At 36.9% G+C, this 13,674-nt stretch overlaps 1 protein-coding gene across 1 annotated transcript in view; it reads left to right on the forward strand.

The window, feature by feature from the left end:
- JAM2 (junctional adhesion molecule 2) overlaps positions 1–13,674 on the forward strand; it is a 60,865-nt gene that overhangs the window by 39,129 nt on the left and 8,062 nt on the right. Inside the window, exons 3-6 of the mRNA XM_045540487.1 lie at positions 5,054–5,161; positions 6,644–6,796; positions 9,614–9,816; positions 12,474–12,573. Coding sequence (XP_045396443.1) covers positions 5,054–5,161; positions 6,644–6,796; positions 9,614–9,816; positions 12,474–12,573 — 564 coding nt within the window. The remainder of the gene's footprint in view (positions 1–5,053; positions 5,162–6,643; positions 6,797–9,613; positions 9,817–12,473; positions 12,574–13,674) is intronic.

Below are 13,674 nucleotides of genomic sequence, written 5' to 3' on the forward strand. Positions count from 1 at the left end.
GGGGGTTGATTAATGGGTGTCAAGTTTCAGATTTGCAAGATGAAAAAGTTCTGGAGATTGTTATGTGCACAACAATATGCTTAACACTACTGCACTGTACAGTTAAAATAGTTAAGATGGTAAATTTTATGTTATGTGTATTTTGCCATGGCTAAAACATTTTAAAAAGAAAAAAGAACAAAAAAAATTAGAGCTTTTCATTAGTTTATTTCAAATATTGACCACCTACTACTTTTCCAAAGGATCCTTTACCTAAAACATAATTAATAATACTAGGCATCCAGCAAGAACTACGATTTCCTAATTGTAATGCTTGTTTGACCAGAGACTGTAAGCATATAAGAAACAAGTCCTAAATGTCTGATCCCTCATCTTCAGGTATGTCTTGGGTTCTGGGAGTTGGAGAGAGATAGGTTTGAAAGAAAGAGCTAAAGATTAAAGAACTAGAATAGGGGGAGTTAAATGAGTTACTATTAACATAGCTTTCAATAGTGCCTAGCACTTAGTAAGTATTATATATGCTTAAGTAAAAATACTCTATAATAAGAATCCATCCATCATTAAAAGATAATGAATCACTTAATAACAAATCTCTTCAATTATTTAGGTTAAGTTCTCTTACGTCCTAATATTTTATACAATTAAGCTAATAAAACACTCTTTGTTGTGAGTTTTAATGGAGAGAGGTGGAGAGGAAATTAATGAATGGGAGTGATTTAGGACTAGGGAGTGTTTACAGGGAGGATAAACAGGGCTGGGTGAGATGCCAGGACGGAGGCTGGAAAGGTCACTAGAGTGAGCACAGCAGGAGAGGGAAAAATGGACCAGGATGTCCCTGAAGGATAAAAGAAGTGAAGTTCAGTTCTTTCTTTTCACTTTCCTGGAGGTTCTTACTGTTGGGCCCAGCTGGATACCATGATATCTGAATCAGGACATTAAAATTATATTCTTTAAGCTTACATTACTTTTAAAAAAGGTATTGAGGTGAAATTCACGTAACATAAAATCCATCGTTTTTAAGTGAACAATTCAGTGACATTTAGGATATTCACATGTTGCTCAACTACCACCTCTGAGCTAGTTCCAAAACATTTCCATTACTCCAAAATGCTGTACCCGTTTATGTTACTTTCTAATGCATGTTTTATTTTTAGTATAGAAATTCCTTCCATGATTTATTTCAATCAAATGTTAATCTCACTCTAAAATAAGTTTTCTATTTTCTTGTTTCATCTCTACGACTTTTAATGAAGAATCACATTTTAATCTTATTTTATACATGCCCCAGTCATTCCAGCTTGGGTTTTCATAAAGTGTAAATTTATTTCTGTCTCTTCCACATTTTAGCTTTAGGATATTTTATGCTGTAACGTAATTTTACTTACGGTCTATAAAAGTTTATGATTTGTATATGCATATACGTGTGTTCCAACCAATTCATTCATTCATTATCTCTCATTTCTCTGATATCAAGAAATTATGATTTCATTCCTTCTTTTCAGTGCTGCTATTATTCTACATCACTTCCCATTATGGTGCCAAGAGCAGAATGAGACTGAAATCACGGCAGCTCTGCCAGTCTTGTAAATTATGGGAGCAGTCTTCTGCAGAGAGAGCCCAACCCTGAAAGCTATAAATCAGAGTTTAATAACGTGTGTTCTTCCACAGAAGTAATTTCTGCCAATTCAGAACTACTTTGTAGTATCCATTCTCTTTCTGTGTTATATAAGATTTTGATTATTTTTAACTTGAGCACAGAGAAGAAAATCAAAAGATAGTCCACAGTACAGAATCCTAGGAAAATTAAAATTCATAATCATTCTATTTATATAATCCCTAAAAGTGATTATTTTGCCACATGTTGTTGCTAATGCTTTTTCTGAGCAATAAATGATCTTTTCTTAATCCAAATGAAACAGATATTTTGGCAATGAGATAATCATCTTAAATAGAAAAACTTGGCACATTTTTCTGTTTTAATATGCCTTATATTGAGAAAATATGATTTATATATATATTTTTTGCTATTCCCTACAGAGGTAACATTTATTTCAAATTTGAGTAATTTATAAGTAAAGTTGTGTTGGTATGTGGATTTTTATTATGTCAAGGCATGCTTACAACTACAACTAAAGAGAAGTTCCTCAGGGGTGAAAATAATGATAATGACCATTTTATGGAGCAGGGATTATATTCAAGGTACCATGTGCACCATATGTATAAAGACATTATCTCATTTAATCTTTACAACAACATCGTGAGATGAGTGCTGTTACTTTTTATCATTTTAGAGACATGGGTACAATTTTTTTAAAGTGGGATAATTTTCCCCAAATCAAATTCCTAGTATATGGCAGAGGTCCAACTCCAATGCCTGTGCTATAAACTACTGTATTATGACACCATAACCCTGGAGCCTGATACAGAAAATTATACTGGCCATGAGTGTTGAATTTTGGCTGAAGAGAGAGAGGAGAGTCCTTGGGAGTTCGCTTGTAAGTTCACTTGGTTCTTTATCCTTAGATGTTGACCTCGTGATTCCAGTATGTTTACTCTCTCGATTTGTTTCTGAGGGCTGCCATAACAAAATACTGTAACCTAGGTAGTTTACAGCAACATAAATTTAATCGCTCATGGTTCTGAAAGCTAGAAGTTTGAGATCAAGGTGTTGGTACCCTAGGGCCTAGGTGCTGGCTCTTCCCTTGCTTGGGACCCTCTTTCTCAAAGAACCACATGGCAAATTCCCTCCCTCTTTTAAATCTTGGTCAAATTTCACTTTATAAATGAGTAAACTCTGACTACCCTGTTTTTCAAAATTGTAGCACCGTCCCCAGCTCTTCCAAACTCCCTGTGCTTCTTCTGTCTCCATAACCCTAATGTACTATGTAATTCACTTCATGGTATTTCTTGTTTGCCTGACTTCACTGCCAGATTGCCCATTCCCAAAGGGCGAGGATCTTTGTGTTGTTCACTGATATAGCTCAAGAACAATGCCAGGCACACAGTTAGTACTCAACATATTTTGGACAGATTGGACAGACCAATTCTCCACATTCTCCATAGTCAGTGAGAGAGAGGCTGGAGTGAGGTCACTGGACTTAGGAAAATCATTGGTTATATTTCCTAAAATAATTTCCACTGAGGTTTTTCCATACCAAAGTGAGGACAGAAATTAGGAAGAATTCACTGAGGGTGTGTGTGTGTGTGTGTGTGTGTGTGTGTGTGTGTGTGTGTCTGGTTAAATATATTTACGAAATAATATGGTTGAGTGTAAAATTATTCCTGAGACGTAGGAGTAAGACATGGAAAATGGGCTAAAAATGAGTGTGGGTGTGTGTTCAATTGTTGGAAACTCACAAAATACGGGAAGGAAACCTATCTACAACTCAAGACTCCGGAAGGTCACCACCCATTCTCCTTAATCAACAGAACAGAGCTGTGTTTCCTCAGACAGGTCCTTTAGCACACACATTTGTCTTTATAGCATAGTTGTAAACACATCTGTAAAATGGTGTATCTTTGTAACAGAAAACCTGCTTTAGAAACTTTAGGCATCCTCGAAAACAACTTTTGGTTCTTTTCTTCTTTGCCTTTCTTTTGTCTGCCCTGCTTTCTGTTTTCATTTATCTTTTATTCCATTCCTGTATTTCCAGCAATATGTGTGAAACTTAAAAATACTACATCTAACAAAAAGAAAAAAAAAGTCATCATTCTATCACACAGAAATTACCAGTGGGTCATACTTTTCACACATATTTCTACAAGCTTTTTGTTCATGTCTATGTGTATATTTTTAATTATACCTGGAATAATATTGTAAATATTGCTCTCTAATCTGCTGTATCATGCGCTATCCTGCATTCTTTTTTAACACTCATGTGCTTAACATCAAAATCTGAGGTATGGAAAGGATTTTAACATAATTTCTGGTCAAAGAAACTGTGTTTTTTTAAGGTCAAACCATATGCTTTGTGGGGGGGAAATGTCTCAGAAATATGATATTGACATTCTAGAGAACCTGGTTAAAAAATACCTTAAAAATATTTATAACTATAAATTGCCACTTGGCAACTTAAAGGAATTCCCAGACTAGCACTGGTTTTTCTTCCCATTAGTCATTTTGTTTGGAGAGTGAAAAGAGGGGGGTTCTTTCGGAGGTTACAGGAATTCTTTAATGACACCATTACAGTAAATTTCTTGTAATAAAGGAATTTAGCTACAGTGAGACAGTTAAACTTGATGCCAAGATTAAATCTTTAATAATTTATCTGGTTAAGGTAAGATTATAAGCAGTTGTTTTGGGGTAGAAATCAACAATTTATTAGAAGAGCATATTGGGTTTGTATTAATGTATTTGTAGATAAACAAAGAAGGGATCTGAGTGAGAATGTAGCATGTTGGGGGAACTTCCCTGGGTTTCCCCGAGTGAGAATGTAGCATGTTGGGGGAACTTCCCTGGGTTTCCCCGCATGGCCTGGGCTGGATTAAGTGCCTTTCTTGGCATTCTGTGTGGAGCTCCCTCTGCGTACCTTCCTCCTGGTACTCATCAACAGTGGGTTGAAATGACATTATCTCTCTTAGCTGCCTCTTCTACCAGACTGTAGACTCCTTAAAGACTGAGGCTGTTAATAAATAATAAGATAAATAATCATAGCCGCCATTTGGTAAGTCCTTAGTATGTCCAGACCTGTGTGCTTTGCATATATTATTGCATTTTTTTTCTTTCCACTGATGAGGGGAGGAAATATTATTGCATTTGAAGAATCACAACTCTATGAGGTACTAGCCCATTTTACACATGGAAATTCGCACTCAATAACTAGGGAAAGCAGCCTAGTGTCTGTCATACAATTATTACATGGAAGAGCTATAGTGCTTCCAGTTCATCTTTGCATTGAACCAACATGGTATCTGTTGATGTAATTTATGAATGAATGAATGAAGAACTATAAAGGAGTAATTTAAGGATGTTTAAAAATTTGTTACCCAATTAAGTAAAATATAAATTCATAGAGACAATTATAAAACAAGCACTCTTTGTTGTTATTCCTAGAGATTATTTTAGCCTGTAAAACCCCTAAGAAGACCATTTCCTCCAGATTAGAGTGGAAGAAACTGGGGCGGAGTGTCTCCTTTGTCTACTATCAACAGGCTCTTCAAGGTGAGAAGCTGTAGGCTTGATGAGACAAGAGCTAGAGAATGCCAAGTACAGCCAGGATTCTTTAACTTACAAATGAGAACAGGACATGACTAATTACTGAAAATGTGTTTTTGTGAGTGTGAGATGAAACCAACAGTGTCTGAGACCTAAAACAGGACAGACACAAAAACAGAGGAAGGAGAACAGAAGTAGGTGAACCCCACTGAGTCCCTATTCCTTTCCTTTCTTAGCTCAGTAGTAGAGGATGTGAATTGCTCTTGCTAGCTCAGTAGATTAAATTCTTGAGGGAAGAGAAGAAAAAATAGTGTGGGCTAAGATGAAGGGTTGCTGCTCAGTAATAATACCCTCACCATATTTCTTTTAGCCCCTCTTGAAAGCTAGACCACAACTGAGAAGATTAGGGAGTTAAGATTTATAGACAAATAATTACAAGGACCATTATCAAGTGTTTTCTTTGCTTTCCTTTTTTCTTTCTTTTCTTTTTTTCTTTTTTTTTGCTTTTTATTTGTTATACATTTCTTTCCACTCCATACTCTTGCTGTTGAATATGTGATGAACTTTTAATTTAAAATGTTGATAATGATGGATAAAATGTTATGCTGTCCATTTGCCTCAAAATAATCCAGTGGTTAGGGGTACAGATGAAGTGAGATAGGCCATGCACTGAATGCTGTCATAGCTGGGTCATGGTAAGCTGAGGTTCATTTTACTCTCTAATATTTTGTATGCTTGAATTTTTCCATTATACATCCTTTTAAAGTTGGAAATGCAATTTTACAAGTATAATAAACATGTTATTATTTTAAAACATTTCATACATTTTAAGATATTTATTACTTTAATTTTAAAGAACTAAGCAAAAAAATGTTTAAAGTTTATAGAAAATTTAAAATATCCCCTCTGGCTCTTATCTGTCAAGATTAAGACTATAAGCTGCAAGATGCTAATAGCACAACTATCTGCTCTTAAATTTAATACAGTTGCCAGTCGAGCACCTACACATTATACAAAACACTGTTTTAATGTTTTAATTCTGTATACATTATCGTCAAAAACTAACCAAAAGGATCTTTTAAGAACTCCCCTGCCCCCAAACGTTTCTTCCATGGCAGTATCATGTGGGCCACCACCCGTACGGTTACCGTTCCAGCCAATTAAACCAGGCTCTCCACTGTTTTTTGAAGACATGAATATTTTTACAAGGGTAATAGAAAGGGGGTGAGGCAGGAATTTGAGCTGAATTCTTTAAAATAAAATATGGAAAGAGAAAGCTGAATGTTCTTTTTTGAATATTCTAACAAATGTCCTTCTACAAAAAGAAATTTAAAATAACAGCATCCATATATACTTTTAGGTTTTTAAAATTGAGTTTTTAAACAGGGAAATAAATGCTTTGGTTACTAAATGAAGTGACTTGAGAAAGGTGTTACATAGAAAGTTACTTGCGTGATTATTAACATCAGTGTCTTCTTTTTCTAAAAGGTGATTTTAAAAATCGAGCTGAGATGATAGGTTTCAACATACGTATCAGAAATGTTACAAGGAATGATGCCGGAAAATATCGTTGTGAAGTTAGTGCCCCATCTGAGCAAGGCCAAAACCTGGAAGAGGACACAGTCACTCTAGAAGTGTTAGGTGATGTGCATGTGTGTGTGTGACTTCTGTCCCCAGCCCTATCCCAATCCCCAGCCCTGGGGGCTAATTCATTATGACAAAATATCTCTTTGTTTAAAATGGAGGTAATTCATCATACTTTTGTTGCATTGAAGATGGAGGGGACCAAGTAACAAGGAATGTGGGTGGCCTCTAGGAATTGAGTGTGGCTCCCAGCTAATAGCCAGCGTGGAACAGGGACCTCAGTCCTACAACCATAAAAACTAAAATCTGCCAACACCCAGAATGAACTTAGAAATAGATTTTCCCCAGAGACTCCAGATGAGAACTCAGTGCACCCAACACCTTGATTTCAGATGGGGTTTTGCTGTGTTGCCAAGGTTGGACTTGAACTCCTGGGCTCAGGTGATCCTCCTGCCATAGCCTGGTAATGATTCTACCCTGTACATAGGAGCATCTTTCCCAAGAGTGTATTTTTCAATAGCTTTCAGCATATATACTATTTCTTCTACCATATAAAAAGGTATCACATGAGACAATAGAAAAGCAATAAAATTAAAAATGTAGTCCCGGGGAAGGATTAGAACTTATTTGGTAAAGAAAGGAAATTAGCATTTACTGTGTAGCCAATATGTAATCACATATGTAATTTTACTTAATCTTCATTGAAAATTTGATTTTAACAGATGAGGAAACAGAAGTTAAATTATTTTTCCAAGGCTACACAGCGAGAAAGTGTCTGGACCAAGATTTGGATCCAGATGGGGTTAACTCCAAAGCCAGTGTATTTAGTTACTATAAGAATCACTGACAGGCTGGGCACAGTGGCTCACACCTGTAATCCTAGCACTTTGTGAGGCCGAGGTGGGTGGATCGTTTGAGCTCAGGAGTTCGAGACCAGCCTGAGCAAGAGTGAGACCCTGTCTCTACTAAAAAAAAAAAAAAGAAAGAAAAAAGAAAGAAAGAAATTAGCTGGACAACTAAAAATATATAGAAAAATTTAGCTGGGCATGGTGGTGCATGCCTGTAGTCCCAGCTACTCGGGAGGCTGAGGCAGAAGTATCACTTGAGCCCAGGAATTTGAGGTTGCTGTGAGCTAGGCTGATGCCACAGCACTCACTCTAGCCTGGGCAACAGAGTGAGACTCTGTCTCAGAAAAAAAAAAAAAAGAATCACTGATAGATATTAACAACTCATGACTGCAGTTAGTGGAGGAACATGATCTCTTAAACTTCATTGATGTTAGTATAAGTTACCAAGTAAAGAGAATAAAGTGCCTCCTCTTCCTTTTTTATGTTGTCCAGGTTCTTTCTAAAATACTAGTGATGTGCTAGTATAAAAGAAATTTAATTCAGAAAACTTTGCAGCAGATTCAGTTGGTTTATTCATTTTTTACTGTTGCATAACAAATTATCACAAGTTTAACAGCTTCAAAGAACACTCATTCATTGGCTCATATTTCTGTGGAGCAGAAGTCCAGCAACAACAACAAGATGGGGTTCTCTGCCCGGGGTATCATAAAGCTGAAATCCAGATATTGGCTGGGCTGAGTTCCAGTGCGGAGGCTCTGGGGAAAGTCTATTTCCAAGATAATTCTTGGTGTTGGAAGATACCTGTGGTTGTAGGTCCCTGTTCAGAGAAAACTCTGTGTTTTTAAAGGTTCATGTGATTAGGTCAAACCCATCTATGAAATCTATCTTAAAGACAATGGATTTGAGACCTTAATTACATTTCCAAAATCCCATCACAGTAGTACCTAGATTAGTCTTTAATTGAATAACTGAGAGAAAGTATATATATATATACCAAAGATGGCAGTCTTAGAGGAGCATCTTAGAATTCTGCCTACCTCATCCAGTTCTGGGTTTTCCTGGATATTAGGCCACCTAATAAAGTCTGCTTTACTTTCCAAATTCCTGAGACCAGAATTAACCCTAATTCCTGGAACAGGTATTTTCTAACTTGGCTAGTTCTAGACACAATGGGATTTTGGTTGAATACTGGGGCTGAAAACTATACTTAGGTTTGTTTTGCCTTCTTTTGAATATAGTTGGTAATAAACATTAAAATCAGTTGGGCATGGTGGCTCACACCTGTTGTCCCAGCTACTCAGGAGGCTGAGGTGGGAGGATTGCTTGAGCCCAGGAGTTTGAGTCAACCTCGTTAACATAGTGAGACCCCCATCTTTAAAATAAAATTTAGAAAAATTTTTTAAACCAACACATTAAAACCGTTAGTAAAAAACAAAAACAAAAACCAAAAAACAGTAGAGATTGTTTATCTAAAAAAGAATAGCTGTTACATTAGCTAAGGTAATGCTTGCTATTGTAACGGGTAAGCCCTGAACTCTCCATGAGTGGCTTAACATAACACAAGTGTCTTTTTCATGTAAGTAAAGCCTAAATAGTTGGAGCAGGGCTGGTGATGGAGCTGTATTGCTCCATTTCTTGAAATTGTTAGAGATTCTGCCTAATGTATGTCTGACATCTTCAATACCTGACTTTCCAAGGTCACCGAGGGTGTTGACACCTACTTGGTGGTGGAAGGGAACAAAGGGAGTGGATAAACAGAGAGTCATGCAGGAAGTTTTTATGAGTTAGGCCTGGAAATGGCATATACAACTTTTCTCCACATTCCATTGTTCAAGCACGTGACCCCATCTCACAGCAAGGGGGCTAGCAAATGTGATCTGCTATGGGCCCATGAAGAAAGGAAATGGGTCTGCTGAACAAGAAACCAGTCTCTATCATAGGGGTCTAGTGAGTACATCTTTCCCTGGCTATTAAAATCCTTGATTAGCTTATAAATAACCAATCCCTTTTGACTTCCATTGTTCAGTGGCTCCAGCAGTTCCCTCCTGCGAAGTACCCACTTCTGCTCTGAGTGGAACAGTGGTAGAGCTACGATGTCAAGACAAAGAAGGGAACCCAGCTCCTGAGTACACGTGGTTTAAGGATGGCGTCCGTCTGCTAGAGAATCCAAAACTTGGCTCCCAAAGCACCAACAGCTCCTACACAGTGAATGCAAAATCTGGAACTCTGGTAAGTTCATTTCAAGTATTGGCTTATTTTCTGTTTGGATAAAAAATTATTAGAACTTAAGATGATATAGAATAGAGGACTGATACCATTGCATGCTAAGTAGAAAGAAGAAGGGGTAGCAGCAAAGATGGTGGTACCTGCTCCAAGAAGTGATGGGAAGAGCTTCCACAGGAGATGGGAAGACAAGACAGAGGCCTGGAAACTCAGCACAGAAGGGTCTGTACCAGAGACCTGAAGCAGGCTAAGCCTGATTCATAGTGACGGGCCAGACAGTTTACTATAGCCACCTTCCTGGCCTGGAAAATTACTAAGTCTCAATTTACAACACCAGGGAAATGTACAAAAACTTGCTTGGGGATACCCTGACCCCAACCCTAACCATGTGGAAATAGTGACTATAGTCAGTCATGGTAGGATGTCTGTGTCTTTAAACTTTTCCATGACTCTAGATCACCAACAATTTATCCTGTGACTCAAGTGTCTGTTGCTTTAGATTTAGCCCACATGTTCTGATTGTTTCTTCCTTTAAAATATTCTGTTTGAAAGCCTTTGTAGGAATACTGATGGAAATCTATAAATATGCTCTTTAAAGTTAATGACATCTTAAAATAAAAACTATTTTTGCTTTTTCATCTGTGACTTTTCAGGATAGAGGTGGAATGGAAGTTTAAAAAAAAAAAAGGTCATTAAGCTTGAAGCTTTTTTTTTTTCAATCGATGTAGTATCACACATCAGTTTTGAACGTCTACCTGCCGGCAATGCAGAATCACTACTGCAGCCATTATCAAAAAATCTTGCAGGCATGGTAATACAAATAATAACAATTTCAAGGAATTTTGACAGAGGGTACAGTGTTTCCTTTTGTTCCTTCAACCTACAAGTGCACAATAAAAACTAAAAACTAGATTTTCTCATAAATAATCAATCCAATTGAGAAAGCACCTTTACGATAAAGCGTACCGGTGGCTACTCCGTGAGGACGGCCAGGCTTTGGCCTTCTCGGCAGTCAGCAGGCACTGTCAGCAGGTCCCAGCGATTTTACACCGAGCAACGGGGCAGAAAACCTGCCATCACACTTTGCTATATTTACTTTTCAAATTTATTTTTTGCTCAGAGCAGGTGATAAAAGCCCCAGGGCAAGTCTGAAATGATATAGATTCACTTTCCTCACTTAATCTCAATCCTTGAATTATCTTGTAATGTCAAAGAAATGCGCCTGGATTGAATTTAGGATGAGTTCTTTTGTGAGAAATGAACAAGAGACACAGGCTCCAGTGTATGGATGCCAATGACTTCCTTTTAATTACCAATTATAATGTGCTGGAAGATCATTTTGGGTTTTAGTCTAACTTATTATTTGTAGCCCTGAGTTCATGGTGAGTATTCCAAAAGCATTCTGTGGCTTTGGGGGGAGTGAGAGATTCCACGGAGCAAAAACAAGTCAGGAAAAGCTTCCTATTCCACCACTCAGGAGGAGTGAAGACAATGAGGTCCTCGTGGATGAGGTCAGCAGTGACTATTGCAGCACTGAGGATGTGACAGGGGGTTGTTGAAAGAATGATTCTGAGCACCCCTCTCACCTCTGTACTGGTCCTGGCAGGATCGTTTGGGGTGTCCAGGATTTCATTCCCTTCTTTGCCTCCCTCTCTCCCTTCCTCACTCCTTTCCTTCTTCCTCCTTTCCTTCTTTCCTCCCTTTCTGTCTGCCTTCATTCCTTCCAGATACTCTCTAAGGGGATAAAACTACTGATAAAACTCCTCCAGAGGTGGGAGGATGGATGGTTTGAGGCCAGAAGTGCAAAACCAGCCTGGGCAACATAGAGAGACCTTGTTTCTACAAAAAATTAAAAAATTAGCCGGACATGATGGCACACATCTGTAGTCCCAGCTACTAGAGAGGCTGAGGCGGGAAGAAGGCTTGACCCCAGAAGTTTGAGGCTGCAGTGAACTACGATTGTGCCACTGCACTCCAGCCTGGGTGACAGAGTGAGACCCTAACTCTAAAAAAAAAAAAATTATGAAGTCTGTCATATCAAAGTCTTAGCTTTCCATTGCTTTGGTAGAGAGTCAAAAAAGCAAGGGTTAGACTTTATCTTTTCAAAATTTTTAAAAGTTCTAGAACTGATAGAATTTATAACCTATAAACAACAGCAATTAAGATTTTTCTAAGGCCCTATGCTACTCTGGCAGTAACTCTGGCTCTTTAGAGGACATGTTCATCGTTTGCTCCTGCTGTATACTGTCTTGGGACTTAAGAAAGTTCATTCACCCTTTTACCAGAGAGATCTTCAGTTATAAATAGTGTTTCACAGGAATTAGAAATACCTAAACTACTTAATATTACCATGTGCTATAAACTTTAAAAAATGCCCACTGCCTTCCTAACCATACTCTTTTCTTGGTCTCACAAGAAAAAAGAAAAAAAAGAAAAATGAAACCTTCCCATATATATTTAAGTCTTTCTTTGCCAAATTAAACAGGAGGTCTAGCTATTTACTCCTTAAAGTCATGGCAGATTTTTAAATTCACAGTAAGGATATAGAGTCCCAAGACATTATAAAGACCAACTTAATGCTAAAATTCAAGGGACAGAGTTTTTTTAGAAATCTATTTATAGGTTTATGGCTTAAAAATATATATTTTTCCTTCTACAAATAGCAATTTAACACTGTTTCCAAACTGGACACTGGAGAATATTCCTGTGAAGCCCGTAATCCTGTTGGATATCGCAGATGTCCTGGGAAACGAATGCAAGTAGGTAAGCATGGAATATTGGGAGGAACAAATGGTTTGCAATTAGCACATGCGAGTACTGTATTTGGGGATAAAAGGAGCAAGGGGTAGAAAAAAGTCTGAGTGACTTTGAGGAAAAACAGGAGAGAATGTTTAAAATTCACTTGATATAATATGTTGCAGAGGAACAAAAATGCTGTTTTTAATCCATTTCCCAAACAAGCCCCAAAATACTTAAATTATATTTAACAATTTTTTTAGTTTTTTAAATAATCATTTTTAAAATATGTTCTTCTGAATAATCTTTCTTTCAAACAAAAGTTAAGTGTTTTGTCTGTAAATTGCTAAGGGTCCAGGAAGTTCGAATTTCTGGTATTTTTTTAATTCAGGGATGCATATCATTGATATTATTCACCAAACTCATTCAAGTGTTGACATTTATAGTCAAATATAGTGGTTGTTTAAATTATTGCCAAGTATCCTTCTCAATGCTGTTTTGGAGTTATCATTTAAAAAGTTCATCAGAACATGTTTAAAAGTTAATGCATTAATCAAGTGTTTTCTAACTTCATTCATTCACATCCTATCCTATGGTTTTTACCATAACCTTGTACCACTTGCCCTATTTCTATTTATTTTTCCTTCCATTTAAGTGGTCCTGTTTAATTTAAATACCTTACACACTGATAATCTGCATTTTTAAAAAGTTTAAATACCTTCTTTAGCCTCATCTTAAGAAATATTTATCATGTTTCCTTTATAAAAAATTAGTTAATATTTCAGAGGTATCTGAAAAAAATTAATAACACACTAGGCATTAGGAAAGAATTTTGAGAATTATGATAAGCACACTCACTTAAACAGTATTTCTAAAAAGATCTTTCCCAAAATGTACACTGCTTTAAAATATTTAAAATTGTTGTTGAGAAAAATACTACCTAATATTTTCTCCAAGTTATTTAATCATATGCTAACGAATACTTGCTTTTAAAAATGGGAACTCTTTGAAGAATTGCTCCTTTATAAATACAAAGGAAGTATCTAAATAACAGAAGACTGTGACTCATGAAATCCTTGTGGATGAGACGGAGAAATGTGGTTCAAATAATGTTGAGATGGAACCACA

Source organism: Lemur catta, chromosome 1 (genome assembly GCF_020740605.2).
Source record: "Lemur catta isolate mLemCat1 chromosome 1, mLemCat1.pri, whole genome shotgun sequence".
NCBI classification, from domain to species: Eukaryota; Metazoa; Chordata; class Mammalia; order Primates; family Lemuridae; genus Lemur; species Lemur catta.